The sequence below is a fragment of the Apus apus genome, chromosome 1 (assembly GCF_020740795.1).
Source record: "Apus apus isolate bApuApu2 chromosome 1, bApuApu2.pri.cur, whole genome shotgun sequence".
Lineage (NCBI taxonomy): Eukaryota > Metazoa > Chordata > Aves > Apodiformes > Apodidae > Apus > Apus apus.
In genome coordinates, this window is record NC_067282.1 from 81,561,608 (window position 1) to 81,588,550 (window position 26,943).

The window sequence follows — 26,943 nt, forward strand, 5'->3', positions numbered from 1 at the left end:
AAAATGCATGGACAGAGTACAAATGTACAGGATTCAAATCAGAGCCTGAATCACCAAACACAAGCGTTAGAAACCCTAAAATGGAGAGATACAGAGTCCCAGTCTGACTGAATGGCAAACTTCTCTCTGCCGTTCCATACAGAGTAAGTTTTTTCTCTACAGAAAAGTTGAAAACTGCTCTTCTGCCATTTGTTTTCTCTGTAGTATATAACCTGGTTAGTTATGTCAAAGAAAAACTCTTGATTTGCATCACAATCCAGTAAACCAAATTCACTTCTACATCTGTGCATCTAATCCATCTAATCCAAGGCAGCTATACTGAAGAAAAAATGAAGCCACATAAATGGCAAATAATTTTTGATTAAAAGGTTGAATTTGCTTTAAATCAAAGTAATTTGAATCAGCAAGCCAGAAATCAGCATTTAAATAAATTATTTTAATCTTGGTTTGCATTTGCACTTTATTTATTTTTTTTTCCCTGAAGAAAATCAGATTTTCATTGGTGTACAACCTCCTCGCCGTGATTTTTACAACTAAATATAACCATTACCCTAGGCTGGGGCTTTTTTTATTTTGCAGGAGGATGTGCAGTATCCGTACAGATCTACATCACTTAGCATGTATTTACTCCCTCGGGCTCTTACTTACCAAGTGGTTTGTTTTTCTGCCTAGGATTTGCTTCAGACTGGTTTTGTTTGGCTGCTTGGGTTCAAGAGGCCTCTGCCCTTCCAGGCTCAAGAGCAAGGACAGCCGCTTCTCTCCCCTGCCCCAGGGGCTCTGGATGAGCTGGGGAGCAGCAGGAAGGGGCTGGTGGTAGGTGCTATGGGCAGGCAGTGGGTGCTTCCTGGAGGAGGAGAGCTCGGCACTGGGAAGGTGAAAGCTCCCCCCAGCTCTCCCATCAGAGCAGGTAAATATTCTCCCAAGCACATTTGGTCCTGGTGGCAGGGTCAGCACCTGCTCCCTGTCCAGGTGCTCAGCCATGCTGGCCAACACATGCAGCTTAAGCAGTCTCTCCCAGATTGTATTTATGTGGCTGACCTTGATGCACTGCGTGCGGCCGGCTCTGAAATGATGGTGGAGAAGGGGCTACCTTCCAATACAATTGTATCGGGTTATTGCCACAGTGGCATCATGTGCTTTACTTAGTTGCCTTTTACATTTCAACTTGAGAAGTCTCCCTCGTTTTGGTGCTGCCCGGCACTTACACCTGATGCCTGCTGGTTGCAGGAAGGGCCTTTTTGCCACCCCCTCAGCCTCTGCCCCTTGCTGAAGGTGCAGCCGAACGGGCACCCAGAGGAAAAGGTGGCACTTGTGTCCCGTCCCTGAGCGGCGGGGGCGGTGGACACAGCAGCCTTATGCACGCCCCAGGAGGAAGCCGTGGGCGGGCGAGAGGTGACTTATGAGGCCGAGCACCCTCCTGCCGCCCAGCTTCCCCCACGGCCCAGCGGGGACTGTGCGTCCTGGCAGCCCTGCTCCAGGGGCTGGGAACCCATGGCCTGGCACTGAGCCCCCTGCTTCCTCCCCGCCTCAGAGCTGGCCTCTGGGAAACCGCAGGAACCCCCGGGGCACCAGGAGGGAAGCGGGTCCTGCTTGTGCTGGTGGTTTTTTGGAGCAGCAGCGGGCAGGAAGGAAAAGGGTGCAGCGGCAAGCGCAGTGGCTCCTCAGGCACCTTCCCCTCATCCTGTCCCCCTCTCCTCCCAGCCCAGGAGCTACAGGAAAAGATGGCGTGCCTGCCCACCCCCCCGCTGGTGCTGGCCTTGAGGAGGTGGCTGGGGCTCGGGTTCTTCTTGCTGCTCTGCCTTGGTTTAGGTAAGCAGGAGCGGATGGCGTGGGAGTGCACGGGGGGAGCGTGCCGGGGCCAGGCAGGCAGCAGCACCCACCTGCCTGTCTTGGGATGGCAGCCACTCGTTCTGGCCAGAGGCTGGGCCAGCGTTTGGGGCGGCTGGCTTGCTAACCATGGCAACGTGTGCGGAGCAGCCGTGAGGGCTTGGTTCCCCAGGCCAGTCGTCACTGGGCTGTTGGCTCCCAGAGGGGTGAAGGTGGTCACCCATCCCAGCCAGAGTGAGAGCAAGGAGAACATTCTTGGGCTAACATCCACAGTGAGCGCTTGGTGCGGTCCCTTGGGCTTTAGCTTCAGGCACAGGGCAGTTTCTACGTTTTTTTGGATGGCTAAAAGTGAGTGCATTGTGGGGCAGACAGGGCAGGGTGGCAGGTTGGAGGGCTCTCCGCTGCCCGGGCAGCACAGCACACGATGAGTGCTTTCTGCAACAACACAAGTCCCCATCGGAGGACTGCAAGGGCTGTCCCCTCTCCTCCTCCAAGGACCTGCCAAAGAGCTTGCTGAAGTCCATAGGTCCCCCCTGACCTCAAGAGGCTTGGGATGAGTCTTCTTTGTGTGAAACGGTAACGATGAAACCACACAAAACTCACTACTCAGCTGAGATTCGTTCTGGATGCAAAATAGGTTGTGCTTCTTGGCAATTTTAGTGTTTGATTGCAGCTAATGATGCTCTGGAGCAAGCCTGGGCTGAACTGAGGCTTTGATTAAAAATCAAGTGATGCAAAATTAGGAGTTTTTCATGTTGATGTTGTGAAACTGGGAGGTATTTGATGCTAAGTTTCATTTTGAGTTTCAGTCTCAGAATCTTAAAACAAACTCAGATTATTTAACTGGTATTTAATCACAGAGCTCACTTGTATAGAAAGCAATAACCTCAAACGCCACCTGTGAGATCTCTACTCTCCTGTCTCCCCCCACACTCCTTCCCCTACCTCAGCACTTGGGAAGCACATGTCAAGCACAGATGCATTTTACCCATGCTGAATGGGGAAACAATCCATTGTGTACAGAACTGTTTCTCTTTCTGCACTGTAAGAGCTTGTGGTATGTTGCTAATGTAGTCATGAGCCTGTGGTAATTAGCCAGTCATGTAGTTTCTCTAAAAAGGATGCTGATGCCAAGACCAATGACGGGCATTACCTGGATATACAGTATGGTGCCTGCTAATGCACATAATCCAGAAATAGGAGTGTGATGATATAAAACTAGATGTTCCTGTAGTTGTACTTTTTGTTATATGCCTTAATAAGGGAATGATAGTCTATCCTGCTTTTCATCTCTCCATCTGTTTCTTTAGGCCCATTCTTATAACTTTAGAATCTCCTGCCCAGTTTCATCCAAATTTGGCAGGGAGGCAGAGCTGGCAGACACATGACATCCTTACTCACTGTGCGGAAGCCCCTGGCCACAGGCAGCACCCAAAGAGCCACAGCCTGTGCTGCTCTTTCTTGTCCCCACCCAACACACAGGGCAAGAGGCAAGGGGGGGCTGTAAGGAGTGTGGCACCACCGAGGGCTTGGGAGTATGGGAGGCATGGGAAGAGGTGCCTGGGCTGGGAAACACAAGGCACAGATCTGTATGCCAGAAGGATTTGGTCTTCCTGCTGCTAAGAAGGCTTCTCCAAATCTGAGCAGTTACAGAATTCTGGGGTTTAATTCTGCAAGAGTCTGAGTGGGGAAAAAAAAGCCTTTTTAAAAGCATTGCATCAGCTTTTGGGGCATAACTGTTAGATGTTTCCCACACAATGAGTCTGTGGGGATTCTGGTGCTTTGGGAGCAGGTTGCTTGGCAGGCTGACAAGGAGAGCACATCTGATGCGCTTTCCTTCTCCCTCTGTATCCACATATACACCTTTCGCTGTGAAAAGAGATATTCCTGTTAGTGGCCCTTGAAAAGACATGCTACAGTGCCCACAAATTCGTGGTTTTCCTAGAACTTGCAGGCGATGCCTTCTTTAGGTCACCCACGGGAACCACAAGGACCAGCTTCTGACTTCGTCATGGCAAAATAGTGAAGCCCAGAAAGGGAGTCTGCCATGGCCCTTCCAGTGACCTCCCACGCCTTGTTAAGTGAGTCACCAAGGACAGCATTTACAGAAGTGACCCCATGTGGGGCTGGTCATGACCACATCAAGGCACGCTCAATGCTGGCACCCAGAGCCTGTGGCTACAGCTTGCATCCTTGGGCCTAATTAGCCCAGGTGTCCTGGTGCTTGCACACGTTCATGCTGCAGCACCCCAAAAGGTCAAATAGCGTTCTAGGATGAGAGCAGGTGCTCTCTCTATGCCATAAATGAGTGAAATAGCAATATAGGCAATGCCAGGCTGAATTTTTGCGTTGTGGCAGAAGTCGGCTTTGTGAGGGTCTTATTTGAAAAGGGTGATTTGAAGGCTGTATTTCATAGGAAATTGCGTCTGCCCAAGCTATGTAGATACATTTGTTATCCCTTGAACTGAATTCTGCTACCCTGAGGTTCACCTGAGGTGACTCACTGAAATGCCAGTGTAATTTAGAGCTGCTTCTGAGATGTCATCTGCTGCTGGAGATGCCGATGTGCAGGAACACCCTGCTGTTTCAGCACAGTGAGAAAGTGGCAGAAGAGCCTTGATTACAGCCTTGATTACAGCACAAACTTATTTATTTGCAGTCTGAACGCATTGCTGGTATCCCCATGGGTTTATTTTTCTCCTGCAAATGTGCCTTCACACCTACCTATGAATATCAGGATGTTCTCATTCCCAGTTTATTGTGTTAGGAGAATGTTGTTAGAAGTTACCCAGTGTGACCTTTCCCTGCCCTGTGTGCAAGTGTGTCATAGGCACTGGTTGCAGGGCCCCAGCCAGCCCTGATTTTGCCCGTGGAGCTTTCCCTTTAGGCTTCCCTAGAGTCTTTTAATCTGACTGGGGACAATCTAGTTCTTGGCCTCTTCACAGTGGTGAATTTTTTGGGAAGTTTTGAGGAAAATCCCTTTTCTGAGTTATTGGGGAGTTGGCAGGAGGGGAATATCCACTTCTTTCCCAGTTGCAAGCATGTGCTGACTCACAAGTAACTCTGGGAATCCCCTCTCTTATGATTCTGCCAATAAAGAGTTCGGAGTGGAGACGGGCTTCAAAAAGGGATGAAGACGGCTGAGAATGAGAAAGATTCCCTGTTTTGTGGCCACCCCCAAATATTAAAGTTCCTAGCAATGAGCTTTAGGTGTTTTGCATCTAATTTCTGTGCCAGCTCCAGTAAGGGCTGTGCCCAGGGCAGATTTCATGGTGAAGATGGCAGAAATTTTTCTTTATGTACCACGTTTGCCCACCTGATCGCTGGATGCAAATTGAGTTTCTCTCTTATTGCTCTTTCTCCCTTCAGCTGCTTGGTTGGGTTTTTTTCCAATTTCTTTTTTTCGGATGAGTTTCTGTTTCCTCCTGGTCCAGACACAGAGAAAAGAAATGTCTTTGGTTGAAAAACAAAAGCAGCAGAACTAAGGGACTCCTTTTTCTGTCTGTCTATCTATCCAGAATGAAACCTGCTGTAGCAGATTCCCAGCAGACCCGCTGTCTGGAGAAACAGAAACTCAACTAAAGGCTCTTGCTTTTGCTTATAAACCTGTTTTACTTCTGTTGTGTTTTTTTAAATGGAAAGGTTATTTAGAAAAAAAACACAGCAAATTAAAGGTAGACGAGCTACATTCTTGCACAGCCAAAATACAGTTATACACTTGCATGCCGAGTTTGTAAAGCTACATTCCTTTCACCCTCATTATTTCTCCTTTTTTCACTCAGAACGAACCCAAATAATTCCGGTGACCTCACGTTACTCTGAGCGCAACAGCTTTTTTGCATTTCTTGGATCACTGAGACATTTGTAACTTTTTTTGCAATGTGAATGTCAGCCATTCCTGAATTTAAACATGCAAAATTTGGGGCTTGAGTTTTTACACACTGCGGTAGGTTACCAGCAGAAGTTGCCACCCTGCACACCCTCACACCTTTCCTGTTTGTTGCTCCCTCAATTCTGAGTTACAGGCATGGTTTAATGGGCGTAATTAATCTGACATAAATGAAGACTGCTACTGATATGGAGTTATCCCCCTGCCTTGTTTGTGATGAGTTCGTTTTTGGTGAGGGTCAGCCCACTCACTTCAGTGCCAGTTTGCTTTTACGCCTGGCACTGTGTACCCCAGAAGGGGATCATGGAATCATAGGATAGTTTGGGTTGGAAGGGACCCTAAAGATCATCAAGTTCCAAACCCCCTGCATGGGCAGCGACACCTCTTACTAGACCAGGTTGCTCAGAGCCCCACCCAATACCCAGCCATGAGCACTTCCAGGGAGGGGCATCCAAAGCTTCTCTGAGCAACCTGTTCCAGTGCCTCACCACCCTCACAGTGTAGAATTTTTTCCTAATGTCTAACCTAAATCTCCCCTCTTCCAGTATAAAGCCATTAGCCCTTCACTGATCACTACCTGGCCCTTGTAAAAAGTCCCTCCCCAGCTTTTCTGTAGCCGCTTCAGGTACTGGAAGGCCACTATAAGATCTTCCTGGAGCCTTCTCTTCTCCAGGCTGAACAACCCCAACCTTCTCAGCTTGCATTTGTAGGAGCGGTGCTACAGCCCTCTGATCATCTTTGTGGCCCTCCTCTGGACTCGCTTCCACAGCTCCATGTCCTTCTTGTGTTGGGGACTCCAGACCTGGACACAATACTCCAGAATGCAGACAGGCTGCATAGCCAAGAGGGCCAAACAAGTCTTTGCCACCAAAAGGTGCAATCCTGCTCCTCTTTCCTCTCCTTCTGGCTACACACTCCTCCTCTCTTTTGCACTGGTTTTGGTATGTGTCTGATCCTTAGATGCACTAATTTGTCTTACACTTTAGCAAAAAGTTGTGGGTTTTTTCCCCCTTGTTTTACCCCAATATGGCATATTGAACCAGCCTCTGGAGAGCTCTGCAAAGAAAGTAGTGGGAGCATGCAGGGTTGGAAGGGAAAGGGGAGCCCTATGCTCAGGTAGGGAAGGCATGACATCAACGCCAGTTTTTCACCCAGCTGCACACCAAGGTGGTGCCAGGCTTGAGGAGAGTTTGCACGTTCAGAGAAACTCTCCTCCCTTTTAAACGTTTCTTACTATAAGAGCTGCACACATGTAGATGTAGTATTTTTCATAAGATAGCAAGGCAAAGTTGCTGAACACAGTGAAGTCTGTTTGCTTGGTGAAAGGAGGTCAGTTTTGTTTTTAAATAGATTAACTATAGGTTTAATTGTAGCTGTTCTGTCCCCTTGGAGAGACATCGCCACTGGGAGTCTCAGGAGGTCATTTGAGAATATGTAAATCTTTTCCAATGCAGAAATGCCATGGGCTTTGCTTCTGCTATTTCACTGTTACGCTTTTAAAATATCATTGGTCCCAGGGGACTTGCTGGCTGAAAATAAAAGTGCTGACTGCTGGCGAATGGTGGCATCTCTTGCTATACTGCGCTCTGAAAACATTCAACTTTTGGCAAGCCCAGAGTGCCACCGTGTCCTCTAGAAAGTTGTTAGAATAGACCACTGAGGCAAGTCTTTCTACTGCTCTCGCCATAGTGGGTACCCTCCAGTATAGTATTAAATGCCCAGCAGACAAGGATTTCATCCCTGCAGTGGAACAGGTGCTTCAGTCTGAGCAGATCCTGCTGTCAGACACTGCTTCCTACGAGCTGACAGAGCCTCTTCTCTGCACAGCCCTGCCCTGTGACGCCCCTAGAGATGCCTCCAGCAGCTCCTGCACCAAGTCTCTCATTTCACTCCCTCTGCAGCTTTTGTAGCCTTCAGACACCTCTGGGCTGCTTCGGTCTCGTTGCCTTAGTCATCCTTCAGTTAATTACCATTCGCCACGCTGCACTCTTATTTAGGGCTGCTTAATCTCTCCTCCAGCCAGTCCTCCAGCTGTGGGGTGATTGTCAAGGTTGCCATCTGCAGAGTGTTCATGAGTTAGTGCCTGAGCAAGGAGCAGGTTTTAATAGCAAGAGAATGGCTGGCAGGCTTGTAGCACCTAACAAGCTGCACTGGTGAATATTGCTATGGCTGTAGGCAAGTACTTTAGAAACAAAAAAAAATATTTTTTTTCTAATTTTCAGTGGGCTTATGTGTGAGGCACTTGATTTTCCTGGTTACTGGGCACTTTCATCTTCTATTAGTTTCAAGAGTAGGCTGGCTACTTGGGGAGCACAGGAGGCAGTGAGATTACAAAGCACCAAAGAAAACCTTAAGCAGTGCAAGAAGATCTCAACTTCAAAAGTTGTTCTGCTAGCACAGCAGTATGCATGGCAGTGGTACTGGAGGATTTAGGAAAATTATCTGAGAGCATCCTCAGCTGGGTGATAAATATAGAGGAAGTGCAAAGTGATCCAGTCAGCAAGAGACGGAGCCTTCAGGGGAAAATATTAACAAATTTATTTTTGTCTTTGTGCGAGACAAATCTCCCCCAAAAGGCCTGTTTTACACTACTGCCATATCTAGTTTCTGCCACCACCCCCCCCCCTAAACTGGGAAATTTTAAGAGTGCTGAGCCAGTTGCAGGAATTTTATCTCAAAAGGGACTAAAATACATAAATCCTCTGAGGACATCCAGATTTAGTGTGTCCCCCTCCCCTTTTTTTGTTCTTGTGGGGTCACCTACTCAGCATGCTGGGAATGGAGAAGTGGGGAAGGTTCAGAAAGACTCTTCCCTCTCTCTTTTCCTAAGTCAAAGATGTTCAAAGATGTCCACCTGTCCTCATCCCTGGTGTCCCTGCCAGTATATCCCAGCACGGGATATAAGCAAGCCCTTCCTTCCTGTTCCCCCCAAGGAACATCTACGCACAGGGCTCTGTAGTAGAGGGGAAGATCTTAAGACGACGATATAGTTTCCATCCCAGCCCGAAGTACTTTGGCATCTCATCTCCAGCTCCTTGCTTGGATCTGACCTTCTGGCTAGGGCCAAGATTAGAAAATAGCCAGCTGACTTGTGAAGAGTTGTGATCTTACTCATGTTATAAACAAAGCAGACTGGACATACCCAGGTGGTGAGTGAGCCAAAGCTGTGGTGATCCAGAAAGCAGTAGATCTTTATCTCAAGAAGCACCAAAACAGAAGCTGGGCACTGCAGGAACGAGGCTGACTGGAGTAGCCTCAATGCTACAGTGAGCCCCTTTACTGCAGTATCTAAGATCCCCTTTCATCTTCTCAGTTGCTAATTGCACATAATGAAACTTTTTTTTTTGTGATTAATGGAATTTCCTTCCCTTCAAACCCAGGGTTTTGACAGATTAGTGCTCAGTATTGGTACTTGCTTCCATTCCCCCTCTGGCTGGTTTACCTTGCTGGCTTTCATGGGAAAAAGGCAATAGGGGTGGGAGGGTGTGAAATCTGATTTCTGATGAACAGCAGTGAAGACCGGAGAAAGCAGACTGTTTGGTCTGCAACTTGCAAAGGATACTGCAGTTGGAGGGAGAGCATCTGTGGGATGACTGTGTGTAAGAAACCGGACCCACACTGGACACCAGCATATGCTGAGAGAGCCCTGTGAGCTACTCGAAAATGAGTGTTACCTACCATACATCATTGCTTATCAAACCATGCTCAGGAGAACAAATGAGATCAGTAATTTCATTTGTCATCAGTAGGGCCTCGAGTTCACGTGAGGCTGGAAAAAAAAATAGGACTCGTGTGCACCCCAAAAGATGAGCTGTCTTTCTGTCTATAGATGCAGGAAAGTGTCCTCTGGTTTTCACAGCTGCTTCGGGACTTGGAGGATTTCTTCACTAAAGGCTTTGCACTTGGAACAAAAAAGCATTAAAATGAAATTAAGGATGCTGAAGGAGTCAGGCACCAAAACAGCATGGGGATATTAAAATCATTGCCCAATCAAGCAGTATAGAGCTGGGCTAAGCGAAGTTACTGTTTTGTTTAGGAGGAATGTGTCAACGTGCAGATGAGAAATACCTAAAGCCAGGTGAGGGATGCCATGCCCTGGCTATACTGGTCCAAGCAGGGTGCCCTGAGGTTAGGCTGCAGAAGCTAGCAGAGATGAACTTTCAGAAAAACCTCTTAAAACAATTTCTTTGCCTCAGGCCTACCACGATGTCATCATAAACCGGGATTAATCCCATCACTTAATTGCTGCAGGCATACTTGAGTAAGGGTGAGCAGTTACAGGGAAGTGGGACTGAGTGGAACCGCTGCCAAATGATGTGCATCGCTCTTTTTCTTTGGGTCAGCTTCTCTTCTGCTCCTCTCTCTCACCATGCTAGGGATGAGTAAGGGTGTATGATCCCACAATGATCACTGTGGCATGAGTGAAGCAGTCTGGGTTTGCAGCTGCTTTGCTTTGCCAGAGCAGTGCAGAGCAGCAGCAGGCCTGTGGTTCATGACCGGAAGATTGGGCATGGGGTTGTGCGAGGGGTAAGGGCCACTCCTCCTTTCCCTGCATGCCAAGACCTCCCTTTGCATGCCTCTGCTTGTTGGAGTGGAGTCTAGGAGGCTTGCCATGCACCTGTGCCCTAGTTGATAGGCACGGACTGCTTAAAGAGGACAGCCAGCACGGCCTGCCAGCACCCACTTTTCTCTGTTTCATCTCATCTTTCTCATTGTATGGGGTCTTTACACTTGAAACACAGAGGAAAAAAGTGTTTTTATGCACTCTTCCCCTGAAAATTATGTGGGCATCTAATGGGTCTTTCTGTGATCAGTGTATTCACAGGAGTCTGTCAGAACACTAATTTAAATACAAAGCATTTCTTCACATATTCCAGCATAGCACCGGGTGTTTGCTGAATTTTAACTCCATGGAAATGTTTGGGAGAATCTGATTCCTTCACTGGTAAAATCACCTGGGGATGAAGAAAAGACCAAGGGGAGTATCAGATCCTTTAAAGACTCAACTTTTCAAAATTTCTCAGTTTTCAAAATCTCTAAGTTTTTCAATTATTATCTGGCTAGCTCAGAAATCCTTGAAAAATTCTGCGTTGGCCTCAAAGGATAAAGCTTGCAAGTTTGGGGCAAATGTAGTGTTCACAGAAAATGAGGGGCCTGAGCTGCAGAATTACCCAGGGACTGTTGGGTGTGATTTCCAAACCGACCCCAGGGAATGTCTGCCAGGAGAAGTCCCACAAGACAAGTTTTTCTCAGGCGGCCCAGCCCCAGTTTCCGGAACTGCCCTTGCCCTGCCACAACACAACGTGCACCTCCTCCCAGAGCCGTCCCAAGTCCCTTTTTCCAGCCCACACACAGGCAGAGGGCAAGGAACGTGTTGGTGCCCTGACAGAGAAGGACTCCTGGGTGCGTGGTCCAGGGCAAAGTTGGTGATGCCAGTGATTAAGAGCAGAGAGACGGGCTGCTGTTGCAAAGTTAATTAGGGATCCTTATGGAAGAAATCAACGCAAGGCTGTTTTGACCCTCCCAATGTTGGAGAGCCACTGACAGCTTGCCTCGGAGATATTTGCAGGACTGTTGGTCAAAAAAATGTGCAGATCCACTGTCTTACCTGCAGCTTACACAGGAGCAAAGGACTCCAGGCCCACTTTACCCTTCATGTCTGTTGCTTTGTGGTTGTGTGCAAAGCGAACTGACACAAGGTAAGACCAAAAAAAGGCAAAGCAATTCAGAAGGTCAGGGAATGGGGTATGGAGGGGAAAGACAAATGCTTTGGGGTTTCTGTTCACCAGGAATTATCTGAAGGTTTCCAACAGAGTGCTGTATGGTCTTTTAACTGCCTTTTACAGTCAAATGTCTCTGCAGGACTTCTGTCCCAGGGGCAATCTGCTCTTCTGTCCCACCTGACTGCATGTGCGGTCAAGGATAACCAGGATCTCAGTGGCCAGGGAATCTTTGAAACATGGCTTGGGCAAGAAGTGAAAGACATAGAGATATGGGCTCAACAGCTCTCCTGCTTTCTAACTCTCAAAGCAAACAAGATGGGTTTCCTTTGCATTCAAGTTTTTGTTCTTGTTAGCCCTGCTGTGTGAGGTATCTGCAACACAAGTGTAGTTTGAATGAAACATATTTTTCTGCCCGGGGAACAGAAAGTCAGCCCCTTCATCAGCTCAGTGTTGCCACACACCATGAACTTCCAGTGACAGAACAAAACGGGAGCACATCAAGGGAGCAGGTAGGCTTCAGGGGTGGTAGGATAGGGAGGGATCTTTTTTTTCTACAAAAGTCATAAAAAATTATTTCCACAGTGGATACTTCCCCCACAGCCCAATTACAGAGAGCATTCAGAATAGAAATGGGACAGAATTGTATCTTTTTGCTTTGCAGTTCACCTTAAAGTGAAAGGGGACTTTTGTGGGCCTGAATGACTCTTCGTGGACTTTGGTTTCTTTAGGCTCACAGCATTCAGGTTGCAGTTTCAAGGGTGTAGAGTCTTTTAAGGGTAGATGTGACATCAGCAGGAGTTTCCAGCCCCTGCACATGTACTGCCGAGGAGGTTTTTGTTCTCCTTTTGGTTGCAAAGGAGACTCTTAGGGGCAAAGCGCAGAGAACTTCATGCAACTCATGATGTGATGTCACCCTGACATTTACTGTACGCCTACTCTTCCCCTGTTACTGCAAAAGAAAATAGAAAATTGTCTTTATGAGGCTCAACAATCCCAAAGTTTGACTGGCTGCTCTTGTGAGTCTCTCTGGCAATAGTAAGAGCTGAACTGTGAGAAAAGTGAAGATGTGGTCAAGGGAAAACACATACACACAAATACATGCAGACACACAGGAGGAACTTCAAGATTCACAGCCCAAAGTGGGCTGCTTTTAAGGCAAACAGAAGGAAATGCTTTTTTGTGCAGCATGTAATCAAACCTTGTAACTCATCATCACAGCATGTTGTGGAAAACAAAACACGTGCATTTCCAAAGGGGCAAGATCTCTTCCTGAAGGGCAGGTCTAGCAGTAGCTAATAGAATACCAGCGCCAAGAAATCCCTAAATTCCCAACTGCCAAAGGTTGGCAGGGCATGGCAGCTCTTTTCCCATGTAGTGTGGAAGAACTGTTTTTACTACCATTTTGCTACTGGATGCTGGGTGACACAGGTCAGCACTTTGAGTGAGCTCCTGGTCTGCCCCAGTCTGGTTGCTCAGAGCCTGTGATGCATTGTAAGGGGGAGCACAGGTAGTGGGGGAGAGGTTGAAATGGTGTTTGAAGCTTTCCCTTTGGAAGGCTGATTGAGTGGCTGAGTGGAGGGAAACCAGTTAAATGAGAAGTTGCTCGTTTAATTACATAATCTATTTTATTTCACTACTGTTAAAACATTCCATAGTGTTGCCAGGACCTCCCTGGTATTTTTCAGTGTGTTTCCTACAAAAGTAATATAAAGTGTGCAAGTGGGACAGGAGAAGGTGTGCCACAGGGAGGCAGGGTGAAAGCTGTTTCATGTTGTGTCCCAGGCTCTCTGGACTTAATTTCTTCAGCAAGTGGCCCCCAGTGCTGCCCCAAGATCTGTACCAGGGCACTGGGTGAGCATCTGCTTGTCTCCATCCAGCAAAGAGCTGCTGGAGGTTTGCAAAGCACTTCATCAGGGTGAGCCACAACCTCTCTGGGCAGCCTGTTCCAGTGCTCTGTCACTCACAATAAATAATTTTTTTCTGAAAAAAAAAGTCAGAATTTGTCAGGACTTGTCTGCTTTCTCTCTCAGACATGCTTACCAAGATCTATTCTGCAGGGAAGGAAGAGGGAGTTTGAATCATCTCTATCCTGAGGCTGGCCTGTTTCCTTGTTTTTCTGCTTTCAGTCAATACAGTGCAGCACATTGGTATTATCCCCCTTCCACTGCCAGAGATGGGTGCTGAGGTAGTGAGGCTGAGGGAAGCAGGGCAAACATAAAGCAACCCGACTTTCTGGACTAACAAAACAGGGTGCATAGGGATGAGCATCATCCTGAAGGCTGCAAAAACCCAGGCAAAAGCCCATCCATCTGCCCTGGCCTTGATGCAGCACAGGACTGCATGTCAATATCGGGTGACTCTTCCAGCAACAGCAGGAGCTCCTTGCTAGACTCCTCCCTCACTTGTCAGTCCTGGCCCCTGCGAGCACCTTCCCACTGGAAAGAGGAAGGAGAATGGGAAAGCAGGGCTGATCACAGCAGCAACATGCTTAGAAGTTGTGTGAAACAGGGGGATTACTGCTAACCTAGTCAAAGTTGTACTTAATTTCTCCCTTGCAAGGGCCTCAACTTGTTATTGTAGGTCCATGCCTGTATGCCAGGTATGGCACCAACTCGGTCACTGGGCAGGAATTTGGGAATGCCTGTGCTGGTTTGCAAGTAATCCTAAGGGAGGCCCATGGGCCTTCGCAAATATAAATTTGTCTTAACTAGTTTAGGACAAATTGTTCACTTGCTAATACATGGAGGCTGATAAGATTGTGGCTGTAACCTTTGCCATTGTAGGGTTGCTTCTAGCTTCTGGAATCTTGAAAGGTTTGGGTTTTTTTCTTCTACAAAAAAACCTCCAAGCTAATCACCCACTGTGGCCCTGTTTGGCATGCAGGGAACTCACTGGAGGGCGACACAGGTTTTCTGAACACTGAGACCTGAAAGGGAAAGCAGAGGAGATAGCAGTTTGGGCATAACAGTTTTATCCCTTTACATTAATAATGCCAATCCTTTACTCTGAGGTGTGGGATTTTTAAGGGGCCAGCAAGATTTCCATACAGGCAGGTAAGTCTCTTGCATTTGCTTTCAGTAATCCATGCAGAAATCGTTGTGTGCCCGCTAGATCAGAATCCCAAGTAGGACTGGAGCATCATGTAAAGGGCAATGCCAAGGTAGGCCGTGCACAGCTGAAGTTTTGAGCAGCTTGGTGGGTGACGAGGTACTCTAGTGGGTGCAGACGGGGCGAAGTGAACTCTATGCAGAAGGTTCTGGAACAGTGCTATACCACTGTCTCACTGACATTTGCTTGCTCCCCACCTACAGGCTATGCACTAGAGAAGAAAATCATCAAAAGCAAAGTGGGGCAAAAAGTCGGCCTCCCTTGTTGTCATGAGATTCCCAGCTCAGAAAGCCTACACAATTACCGGGTCTACTGGCAGAAGAACATCACAGACGTAGTGCTCGCCTACGCAGAGGGGAAGATCCTCTCTGACCACGTACAGTTTCTCCCGCGGTACAAGAACCGGACAGAGATGGACCCCAGGAACCTCACCCTGTGGATCTCCCCTGTGGAAATCCTGGACAATGGCTCCTACCAGTGTGTAGTTCAGCACCTCAAATATTTGCAGAACTCATTTGTTTTGTGTGATGAGCGTGTCACCCTCTTTGTTACAGGTAGGTGGATTGCCTGACACCTGCGGCTTTCAGCTGCCAACCTCCTCCAAGCTTTCATCATAGTGTAGCAGATAGATAACCTGACTGTCATCAGGAAGCATAAGAGAATGCTGAAAGGTGTGTTAAGGCCCCTGCATTTCCATTCTAGTAGCCTCCCTGTCCTGGTTTGAGGACACTCCCCTCTTGGTATTTCCAAAGATACAGAAAATTTGCCTTTCCCACCAGCAGCCTTTCCCACCATCCTCCCTTTGATGCCGCTCACTTGGGCAAGGACCCATCCCAGGTCCTACTGCCTGTGGGTGCCCTAGGCCGCCTCTGCCCCCTGCTGACTTTTGGGCAAAACAGCGACCAAGTCCTTGGTGCACCGGCATGATCCGAGCCGTAAGAGGAAGGAGGTGGCATTGCTTCTCAGTGAGCACAGCAGCATCTCAGGCCTGCGTCCAGCTCCTCGGGTTGGGGGCTGGCCAGCTTGCCGGCTGCACTGCAGCTCCCCAGCTTAAGGCTGAAGTCAGCTGGAGATCTGAGACTTTTTTACCTTAAAAAAACAACTTGAGTTCCTTTGCTCAAAACGAATCTGAATCTTTTAATTGGAGGCTACAAAAATGTTCCGTTGACATTATTTTCCATTTCCATCACTCTTTTTGTGGTGGTTGGTTTCAACCAAAGGCAGAGATACTGGTAACATGTATAAATATATACAGACATTTGAATACCTCTAGCAGCAGAGAGTTTCAGGAATCTTCCAGATAAGCCAGTGTATGAGCATTCCCCATCTGGAATGAGATTCATCAGCAAACCAAACCAAATTCCTGAGGTCTGGCCATTGCCTGCCTATCTTAGGCCATGGTGGACATCTGTGCAAGGAGACAAATTTAGTGATCTTTATGGGAACTATCTAAAAAAAAAAGGGAAGTGCACTGCCAGCACCGTATCTAGCTGTGAGGGCTGAGGAGTTAACTGCATGGATAATGTGAAACAATGGATCTCTTTTCCTCCTGGCAAATACTCCAATCTCTTTCCTTCCATAAATCCCCTTGCTGTCTCAGCAGGCCAGTTGAGTAAGTGTGGTAGGTTTCTGCTCCCTTTGGAAAAGTGGGATCGGTTATTGTGGGGATCAGCAAAGCGGAAGCTCCCCTCCCTCCTGCTGGAACCCAGCTACCCTGAGAGAGGCAGAAAGGTGTTACTCTCTGGTGGCTGATGAGGGAGGGAGCCTTAGTGAAGCTGTTTGGGAGGCCTGAAGTGACTTTCCAGACTGGATGTCTGTGCCATATTGCTCAACAGATAGTGGGCCTGGAAGGAAATCCGCATCTCTCCTTGTCTGCCAGTGGTCAGCAGTGCAATGTTGAGCAAGTTTCTCTCACTGGTTACTCAGTAGCCTAGACCATGGTTTCACAGTCAGCAGAAGCTGTGGGAGACACGTTAGGACCGCAAGGCTGTCTGCCTTGTCCCCGCGGTCATGCGGGAAACGGTGAGTCAGGCAGAGAGCGATCACAGACAGAACTTCAGCTGCTCCAGAAAGGGTCATTTGGCAGTGAGTTGAGCAACTGCTGCAGCTCTCTGTCTGGTCTTGCCATGGCTGGGGCTAGTGCCAGAGGGGCTGCGTAGGCTATGGACCTGCAGCTAGCAGGGGTGGGACGGAGAATTTGGTCCCTTTGGTCAACATCTGTGTGACTTAGGCCCACCAGGAAGCCACACATTGAGTTTCTTTTTCTCACTGGTACCTCTCTTGCTAAAGATGTAGTTCCATGGAGATTTTTTTGCAATGGGAGAGTTGCCTTAAACAGTTCCTTTGCCACCCCTTGCTGCCTCCTCCTCACCCTGGGCTGTTTATTGTAGCCCGTGGGCATCCTTAGCTGTGTCAGTGCAACTGTTTACACAGTGAACCAGATTGACAAAGGGAAGCAGTTTAAAAATGACACCACCTTTCTCCTACTTCATTCATATAAGCCCTCTCATCCATTGCACTGTGCAGCCAACAAGCTGTGTGGGTGGGAAACCTCTGAAAACTATCTTTGGCAGTGAGAAAAAAGTCCAGTGAGGATATGATCTGACAGGACCTGTGTATTGCTACGCATATTTGAGATGGCTAATATGGCTTGGTCGTGCTCTCAGATGGGCCTTCTGGACAGGCTCTCATGTTGAAAATATAATTCAGTCTTGCTGGCCATCCCAGCTAAGACACCAATATGTGACTCACCTCCTTTCCCAGCCAAGATGGACCTTCTGTGAGCTTCTGGCTGGGAAGGGACTAATGAGGGAGGGAAAAGGAAATGGTTTACCATTGCTTGTAAAACGGAGTTTTATTCAGCTCCATATTTTTCCTGCCTGTTTTGTGATTCCTTCCTTTGTTCCACAAACTGCTGTTTGTAGAGAGAAAAGGAGGCATTGGAGAGGTAGGGTCATGTGTGCTGTCCAGGGAGGAGAAGCAAAGGCCAAGGCCACATCCAGTCAAGGCTGTGGGGAGACAACTAAGGCATGAAAAAGGCCAAACAGATTATAATAGAGGAAGAATGCCCCATGGGGCAGGCTTGCTTTGGCCACGGGTGATCAGGACTTCAGGCCTCACTTCTAATCTGACAGAATGGTAATGAAATCTTTCTTGCTTCAGCTGACTTCAGTGAGCCGAACATAACAGCAGAAGTATCCGCTAATACTTGTGAATCAACTGAGATGGTGGTAAGATGTTCTTCTCACGGAGGTTTCCCCAAGCCCAAAATCTCTGGAGCCCTCAACAACGTGTCCGTGGTGTGGAATGTCAGCTGGGTGTCTGAGTCCCTCAGCCTCTACAACGTCACCGCTGAAGTGCGGCTCAACGTGACCAAAGACGTCGAATTCACCTGCTCCATTGAATATGATGGCTTTGCCAAGTCCACCACTTTGCTTCTGAGTAGGTTTTATTAGTAGCTTGTGTTACAAAACCATTTTGTTAAACCTGCTGAGTGGCCTGACAAAGCAGTAGATTTTGTGTATCTGCTCATGCAGGGATGACCCAATGATGCTGCCTTGTGAGCTGCACACCAAAAGTTTTCAAAGGCTGTTAGACAGCAGCAATGGGAGAGAAGAATTTTGACAGTGACTGTCAAGCAGAGACTGCTCTGGTTTCCTGCTGCTCTACCATGAGTCACAGCTGGGCTGACAGGGCAGCTGGATCCCATTGTGATCTGGTACTCTCAGCCTCAGTGGCCCCCACAGGTTGGGGTTGCCACCATTCAGTGTCCCTCTGTACCAGCATAGTCTTGCTGCCAGTTGCATAAAACATACTTCAAATGGTATTCAAATGGAAGGACTTGAGAAATGTGTGTGCCTTAAAAGCCATAGGTTGCCCTTAAAAAGAATTTCATCATTTAACAAGCATGTTTGTTCCTCCTAACTAAATTCTTTAGTGTGAGGGTGGTGAGATACTGGAACAGGTTGTCCAGGGAAGTGTTCAAGGCCAGGCTGGATGGGGCTTTGAGCAACCTGGTCTAATGGAAGGTGTCCCTGCCCATGCAGGGGGTTGGGACTAGATGATCTTTAAGGTGCCTTCCAACCCAAACCATTCTATGATTCTATGATTCAGTGATAGAAATTGTCAGCTGGGGTCTAGGCAAAATTCTGCTTTCATACACATATTTAATATAAGGTTAACTTATACGGAAAAAAATCACTACACATGGGTTAAAAATGATAAAATAACACAGAAGTCTCTGCATTGAAAAGCTTGAGGCACAAGGGGAAACACCATGAGGGAAGGCAGCACGGAACAGTCCAGATGTTTTTGCAGTAGCAAGGAATTTGCAAGAAAATTCTTAAAGCCAAAAGGGCTTTTTAAAAAAATGTTGTTACCAAAAAGAATTCTGAAATGTCTCTGGGTCTGATGTTTTCACTGTAGAGATATGGGCACCTTCAAGGGAAACTAGAGAAGAGCTATTTTTTCCAGGGAATTGTACCTTATTCATCAAGGTATTTTATTCATCAGTCTTACTAAAATCAAAGGGGCTTGTGAGGAGAGGTGCTATTCAGCACCAGGATGAATGCCAGAAACTAGTGCTTTATGAATATTGGTTATTCCTGGATGTAGAGCATAATATCCCTGGAGATGGTAATGAAAGAAGGTTATGAATATCATACTATGTAGAAAAGGAGAGCAACAAAAAACGGAATAGTAGTAACGAGCTGTTGTCACACAGATTCTCAGAGGAGGGTGCAATCAACAGTGACAACAGCAGTCACAAAGCCTTCACTTCTGATTTTTAGGATGTGGAACAACTCCCATTTTGGCATGATGGAAAATGGTGCTCCAAACAAGCCTTGAATGATTAAAATCTGAAGGGCTATGAATATGCACCCAAGCTTGTCCCTCCTACTGAGTTAGGGTTGTCCTGCACTGTACAAGAATGGCCCCTTACCTAGTCCTATGTCCAAGTGGCAGAATAGTCATCTCCAGTGGTGAAAAGCCAAAGGCTCCAGATCCACTGAAACTGAAGGCTGCCACAATACTCTTTTCCTGCCACATAGAAAGAAGTCTTTTCTAATCTGTTTAATACATCATCAGCTCTGAATTCAGAAGGAAAAAAAAATTAGGCATAAATCTGGTGAAAACAATAAGAAAAACTGCAGAGTACTTTTGAGAATGGAAGTTTTCTAGATAGGGACTCAGACTTTTCCACTAAGCCTAACCAGTTTCTTTAAGAACAGCTTATGTGGTTTTAAAATATTATCTGTCCCAGTCCTGTTCTGGACAAAGACCCAGCATTTCAGATTCAGTGGATCTGTTAACATTTTTGGCACATAGCAAATGTGGGGGAGTGGTAGAAGTTTAGGTGCCAGCTTTGTCTGTTTATCAAATAGGTACATTTTCAGGCTGAATATCTGCATTAGTATTTGACCAGAACCACCAAAATTCATGTACTTGCTCTTTACATTGCCTTACTACGTTGCTGGGCCCTTTATGTTTTATTTCTTCTGTCTCAGCAGCCACAAATTTCTGCGTTGTCCCTACTGTACCTCCATCGTATAATGTCATTACTGCTTCAAGTATCATCATTGTCATCTTCCTTTTGGCTGTCATCCTAGCAGCAAGATACCTCCTAAGGCATGGTAAGTGCAGCCCCTTTTTCAAGAAACAGTCTCTTACTGCTTATGGAATTTCTGTGTAAAATACACGTTTATAGAAACTATACTGACACACTAGGTGTTTTTGTACCTTCTTCTCATTTCCTTCTTTTTCTTTTTTTTTTTTTTTTTCCATGTAACATCTACTATCACGAAATCTAAGTCCAGTTCAGGACTGTTGTGTGCAGGCAGCACTAGAATTCAGGCTTGCAAGTGAAGGGGTGATGGGGGAGTTTTGACAGCAGATCAGAATATTTACAAAATCAGGGGTATACAGAACTGAAGAGATTCACAAAGGCCCATTTTTATGTATTAAGATGCTTGAAGATGCCAAGAATCTTGGTGATCGTGATAGATACAGCTGAGCACTGACAGTTTCAAAATGGGATCTCTGTACACACCCTGCTTAGACAATCCCTCAGAAAAGTCACAGAGCCAAAGTTAAAAAAAATCCTCAGTGCTAGCCCTTTCTACAGAAAGAACTTAAGCATAGCAATGCCCCACTTTTAGAACCCAGCTTAGGAGAGATGGATTTGTCTTCTCTGTGTGGCAAACAACACAGGTGAGGTGCCCCGTCCCACCCTATGAAGTCTTAAGTAACTCCAGACATGGGTCCAGTTTTTCAATGGCAAAGGGGACTTCAAGCATCTCAGCTGGCAGCTGAGTAGATTATTCTTTCTTTGTGGCTCAAAAAAAATTCTCATCTGTTAGCTGTTGCTCCTAATCATGTGTAGGCTGACCTAGCCAGAAAGCCCTTGAAGATATGTGTAGACATCTAAGGGATTTATAAATGCAGCTAGATACAGGCATCCAGCTCCTATTGAAAGTCAACAGCAGTAGATGTCCCATCCACACCCCGTTAAGCAGCTTTGAAAAGCAGTCCTGGAGAAAGACAGCAGGCTTTGCAACATGTTATAAATATCACCCAATCCAGTTCTGCCAGGTCTCTGAGAAAGTCAAGTCTGCAGACAAGAATCTCCCACTGAGAGAGCTCCATGGTCAGCCCACTTAAACCAGATGCCATCAGTCTGTCTTCTCTCCTCATGGTTACAGTGGTATCCTGCACTGGAAGGAAGTTATTTGCTAGGCATCAGGGACTCTGTTCAGTCAGGGACACTTGCAAGTTTGTCATTCTTCTGTCTTCTGCTAGCTCTTTTTCAACTTCAGGAAAGTTCACTCCCAAGTCAGAGGTGTGGAGGTAGCATTACTATTTTTCTTTTCCCCTCCTCACCAACCACATCCCACATCCCTTCAAAAACCAAGGTGACCACTGACTAAGGCTGGGCTAATTTTGATGTTTTATCACAAAGAAAGGAAGTTTCTGGAAGGCAGGGAGTCTTGGCTATACCTGTGCCACTCCTCATTTTCCACTCATATGCCCCTACGACACCAGTGCTGGCTCTCCACTGCTGTTCTCTGGGGCTGTGTCAATGGGAAGAAAGCAGGAAGCAGGTTGGAGTCAGGAAAATGACAGCTGATCACAGCCTGTGCTGCTAGCTGCATGGATAATGAACTTCCAATTATAGTAGAAAACAAACTGAAATTTGAAGATTTGGCTCCAAATATAGGCTGAAAATGAAAAGGCTTCTTACCATTAAATCAGTAAGATTCTGGAGCATTGTGAGATAGCCTTTTATATAGAAACCAAATTACTTCTAAAGTAGATGTAAAAAGCATCCTGATGTAGTAGAATGCAATCACCTGCAACAGCATGGGATGTGGCTGCATCAGCTGAAATTTCCCTTTCAGTCCCATTTTCCTAATACCCACTACAAGTAGATTTGCCAAGTCAGGTGGTGCTATTTTGTACAACCACTTTCCAGACCAGGCATATACTGTAAGAAACTGAAGTCAGAGCTTCAATTCAACTTCCCAGTTTGTACAGTTGTCACATTTTGGTGCTGCTGTGCATCACCACCTGTCTGGGATGGGAAATGTCTGTCTTAGGAGTGCTTCCTGCTGGTATTGCTACAGGTCACCTTTCAAGAGCTGCTGTGGGAGCTCAAAATATGTCTGAGAGTACCTCTGTTGTTGTGGCATATGGAAAGCTGAGTGGGGAGCTGCCTTGATGCTAAGAGTGGTTTCTGAGTTCAAAAAGCCATGCTTCAAAGAGCTGAAGTGTGGGCGGGAATGATAGAAAGACAGAGCAAAATGGAAGTAAGAGTTCCCAGATGCGTGATTGTGGTGGTGACCAAAACATGTAGATGCTTTGTTGAGATACACAACCACCTACTTTGAGGACCTCACAGCCTATCTTTGCAATAATTTAAGAATGGAAACTCTCTAGGTTTGCTTTGTTTTGGTTTTGGGTTTTGTTTATTTGGGGTTTTTTGTTTTTTTTGTTCAATACATTTAAGATAAAGATTAGCCCAAGATTAGACCATGACTAGAGGTCACTTAAAGAATAGCTTAGGTCCCATGTTGTAACACTTGTGCAAGTACAATTTGCTGTAATAGGACTAAGGGGACCTGTTTAATCTTAACCCTTTTAAAGCACAGAAAGAGTTGGTTGGTTCTAACACCAATGTTCTTCCACTCGCTCGGTAAACTGCATTTAGTGACATGTAACTTGTTCCATTATTTCCCTTCTGACTTTATTTTAGTATGTAGCAATCTGTCTTTATGCCAGGCTGAGGTCCTAGGCCTGTGCTAATGAGAACAGTTTTAACCCATGTAACACTATATAGGAAACATTTATCTATGACAGAGCTTGCTATCAGATCAGAGTATGGCTATGGGCCAGCCATATTCAGATCCAGGGATGAGTCCTGCCTAGGAAAAATAAAAGTAACGAGACCTAAAATATTTATTTTTCTTTCATTTCTTCTCTCCTTTCTTCCCACTCTCAGTTAAAGAAGACATTTGGATTCAGCACTTTTATGTCTTCTGGAATTCCAAATACTAATGAGGGATCTTCTTTTTTCAGTCTGTTCTTGCTGTTCTAAGCCTTGGGACTCGGTGGAAGAGGGCACGAGAGAATGTACAGAGCTGCCTGTGAGCTCTCAAGTGACATCTGAGACATCCTTTGTATGACTGGATTGCATCTGCAGGTAGTTTTGTTCACCATTATTCTCTTGGCCAAATACTTTCTTAAATACTATTAGATTATCCTGCAATGTTAGCTCACAAAACCATGTATGGCCTTTATTATGAGCATGTGCTGTCCACCAGGATAAAGAAAAGTGGTAGGGCCCTGCTGCCAACTCAGACACACGGTGTTTCCCAGTCAGGTAACTAGTGGAATGCTGCTTTGTAGGGCATTACTTTGGGTTATTTCAAATGTCTATACATTAATCTAGTGAAAAATGTTAGAGGATCAAATTTCCTGGGCTGCTAAGTTGCTTTCTCCATAGAATGGGCCCTGCATGGGTGGCATATGCCTGATCTGATGCATAAACATGGGAACATCACTAATAATAGAAATGAAGGATTGGCCAAATGGTGGTGAGGGAGAGATGAATGGCAAGAGAATGACTCCAGCCTTCCCGGCAACATTAGCAATGCCACTCTGCTTCTGAGATATCTCCATTCCTTTCAGCAGCTGGAGGGGAAGGAAGTTTCCCCTCTCAGACTTGCCCAGGAAACACTCATACTTTAAAGGGAGTTATTTTGATAACGAGGTGTTGGGAAGGATGTGCTGGGGGAAAGTCTGGCTTACCAAGGTTTTATAACTACAAAGCATTACATTCATTTTGATTTGAAAGCTCAGTAGTGTTCAGGGCTGTGTCCTCCAAAAAGACATTTTTCAAGTCAAGAGACAGAGCTAACAGTTCTTACCTCGCATCATTATCCAGGTGACTGCATTTCCTGCTATCACCACAGCATGCTGAACTGCCAGGGTAATGCCACAGAGTAACAGCTGTAGAGTCCTAGACAGTAATGAATTTGTCACACTCTGTTGCAGTCATCTAAAAGCTGAACATTTTTAAGATGGAAAGGAAGGGAAACTATCATTCAGGCCACTCATTTCCAAACTTGACCACCCCCTCATGTTTTCCTCTGGGGAAGGCCCTATCTGGAACAGATACTAGAGCCCTGGTTAGCATGAATTTTGGGGGGTTTTGTGATGGGAGAGTAGCAGGAGTTCACCTACTGAATAAATCCAGTCTGCCATGTTCCACTTTTGAAAGAAAGGTTTGCCAGGCTTTTTCTGTAAGTGGTTGGCATTTCCCAGCTCCAGGGCCTGGAGCAGCTGCTGTCTGTGGAGAAGGATGGAAGCTCTGTGTCAGGACAATGTATTGCTTCCTTAGTGGCTATCAGCTTGTAACTGTGTGATGTGCTGAGCCATGTTCTGTTGCTGCTTAAACAGGGTAGCACATTCATTAGTCATCCTCACTTGGCAGAGAGGTGACACCTCTATATGATCCAGAGGTTTTTGCAGTAAGTGTTGAGCCAGCCTGTAGCTCAGTGTCGTGTCTGTCTGGAGCTGCCTAGCTCTGAACAGCTCTGTCTTTACTGTAATAGGAGCCCTCTTGTGGAGAGCTATGGCAGGTGATCCACGTTTATCTCGGCTCTGCAACATTCTGGCTTATATTTAAGATTAAGAAGGTGTAGAGAAAAAATCAGTAAAATATTTTCTTCGTGTCCCTCAGGTTTCTTATCCTGTGTATTCCACACTGCAGTCCCCACTGTCATTGTCCAGCAATGCTTATTGCGTTGACCCTTTGGCTCTCTGAAAGGGGACGACAGCAGTAGAAAACAGCTCAAGAAGACTGACAACATAATCTTGTGTGAACCAAAACCAAAGCCCACCTAAGCCACGGAAGCTTGGGGGTGGTCTTGTTACAACGGGGTCGCTGGAATTCCAAATGGGCGGACCCTCTCTGTTCCTGCAGTGGGGCAGAAGAGTGTCATCAGCCTCGACAGCCCAGTTCAAGAGTCTGGGATCCTCTGGCTTCGACTCTGCCTCGACGAAAATCAGGGAGCCTGCAGAGCCCACACCCACCTACCCCGTTAGTAACACAGAGCTGGCCTTTGGGAGACCCCAAACTCCGACACACACTCTCAAATCAGGCTGTGCCTCCATGTTGCGACTGGGAACAGCTAAAACTTCATTCATATTCAGCCTCGCATGGGTATCCTCCAGGACTGTTCTTTGTGCTGGAGGACTTTGGATTTTGACATGACCGTTACGGACACGTCCCTTCTCCCCTAAAGAGGCAATAATAATGCACACACTTTTCATGAAAAAAGCACCTTGAGGTGGGACTACATGCCTCGTGCTTCTTTTCAGTGCTATGAGACTTTTTAGGGAATGATCCATACTGACAGCACACCTAACAGCTAACTCATATTGCTTATCTGCAGCAGTGGCAGAAGTTCTCATAACCTTTCTCTCCTGAAAGGATGGCCTTGCCAACCCAGGCACCAAGATACAGCTCCTCCATTAATTTCCTCAGAGATACAGCAGCACATCTGACACAGCACAGCCCGCCGCGTGTGTGTGGGCACACCTTTGCACATACACACACACAAGCTTTTTTATCCATTCCTTCCCACCCATGCTTCTAAAGCCCCATTTAAATTTCTGTAGCACTCAGTGGTTATTTCATATGTATCTACTGTAATGAAATGTAACTCAGGGTCTTGTTTCATAAACATAGGTCTGCTTTTGTTTGTACATTTGCCTAGGAATGCTTGTCAGGGTAGGCTCTCCAGATTCTCGGAAGTCTCTCCCGGCAGCATAGGGATTTACTTGGTGTTGAATACTGCTGCTTTCTGCCAGCGTTCTCTTGAAGTTCCCTACAGGATGCTAACATTGGATAGGACTCATCTGATCTGGGTGACATTCTTGCCTACCGTGTAGGAAAAAGTGGTTTCTCATTTTGAGGGGAAAAGAGGATAAAGCTTCTTAAGCAACTTTGCCTACTAACCTAACTCAACCCTGCCCTGAGTCTGACAGGTTTGTTTTTCCCTTTTGCTCTGTCCCACTGCAAGCTGTACCCATTCCCTTACTGCTCTACCCATGTGTGTAGCTGGCAGGGCAGACCAAAGCCTGAAAGCACTGTGCCATGGTCTTTGTGAGATGTTTTGTTGCTTGAGCTGTTTTATCTTGCTAGGATATGGCAAAGAAACATTCCATCCATTTCACTTTTTTCTAGCATGTACATATTGAGAAATTGCTGGAGGAAACAGGAGGACTAAAAGCAGTTTATAGAGGATTGAGCTATGAGAGGCTAAGGGATCAAGTAGCCAGTAAAATATAAGACACTGCTCCCTTTCTAACCCTGCAGTCATGCTGCCCCATCAGCTTTTTTACTGCTTTCCCATTGAAGTGAAATTGGAACTTCAGAACATTCTTATGAAGGGTTTTTTGTCAGAGGAAAGGAGGTAAGGTGGATGAGAAGCAAACAATACTCTACACTTGAGCATTCTGGTTGCAAGCACAACATAGGTGACACAGAAAACAGCGTTTCCAAAAGGCAGCCTAACCTTATTGCAGGACTTCATGTATGGGCAATGATGTCCCACACTTTTTAGCTTTCCTTTTCTTTCAGTCTATGCTTGTTCTTTCCAGCAAAAACTACTAGCTTCTTGTAGGCTGAACACCCTCTTTTCATATTTACTTTGCTCATTTTCAACATTCTGCTTCCTTCCTATAACCATGATGCATTTCAGCCTTACCAACCACAACACAGCTCTGACAGTTGTACGGGCACAATGTTTTCTCTCTGCCTATCCCACATTGCTCCTGCACAGCCTTCTGGAGAAAGGTTTGTCTTTTGCACTGTGCCAAACCTTTCTACAT

General features: G+C 46.4%; 1 protein-coding gene across 1 annotated transcript; it reads left to right on the forward strand.

Moving 5' to 3' along the window:
- The first annotated feature begins 14,677 nt into the window (after positions 1–14,677).
- Positions 14,678–26,000, forward strand: CD80 (CD80 molecule). The gene is made up of 5 exons (XM_051639867.1): positions 14,678–15,101; positions 17,710–17,988; positions 20,058–20,180; positions 23,122–23,245; positions 24,788–26,000. Exons 1-4 carry the CDS (start codon positions 14,684–14,686, stop codon positions 23,226–23,228), a joined length of 927 nt encoding a protein of 308 aa, XP_051495827.1. The 5' UTR covers positions 14,678–14,683; the 3' UTR covers positions 23,229–23,245; positions 24,788–26,000.
- The last annotated feature ends 943 nt before the right edge of the window (positions 26,001–26,943 follow it).

Excerpts from the sequence above, each read along its gene's own strand:
- CD80 (XM_051639867.1), top strand. The coding sequence starts at position 14,684 with ATGCAGAAGGTTCTGGAACAGTGCTATACCACTGTCTCACTGACATTT. Across the intron at positions 15,102-17,709 it reads TGTCACCCTCTTTGTTACAG|CTGACTTCAGTGAGCCGAAC; the intron begins GTAGGTGGATTG and ends TTCTTGCTTCAG. Across the intron at positions 17,989-20,057 it reads GTCCACCACTTTGCTTCTGA|CCACAAATTTCTGCGTTGTC; the intron begins GTAGGTTTTATT and ends CTGTCTCAGCAG.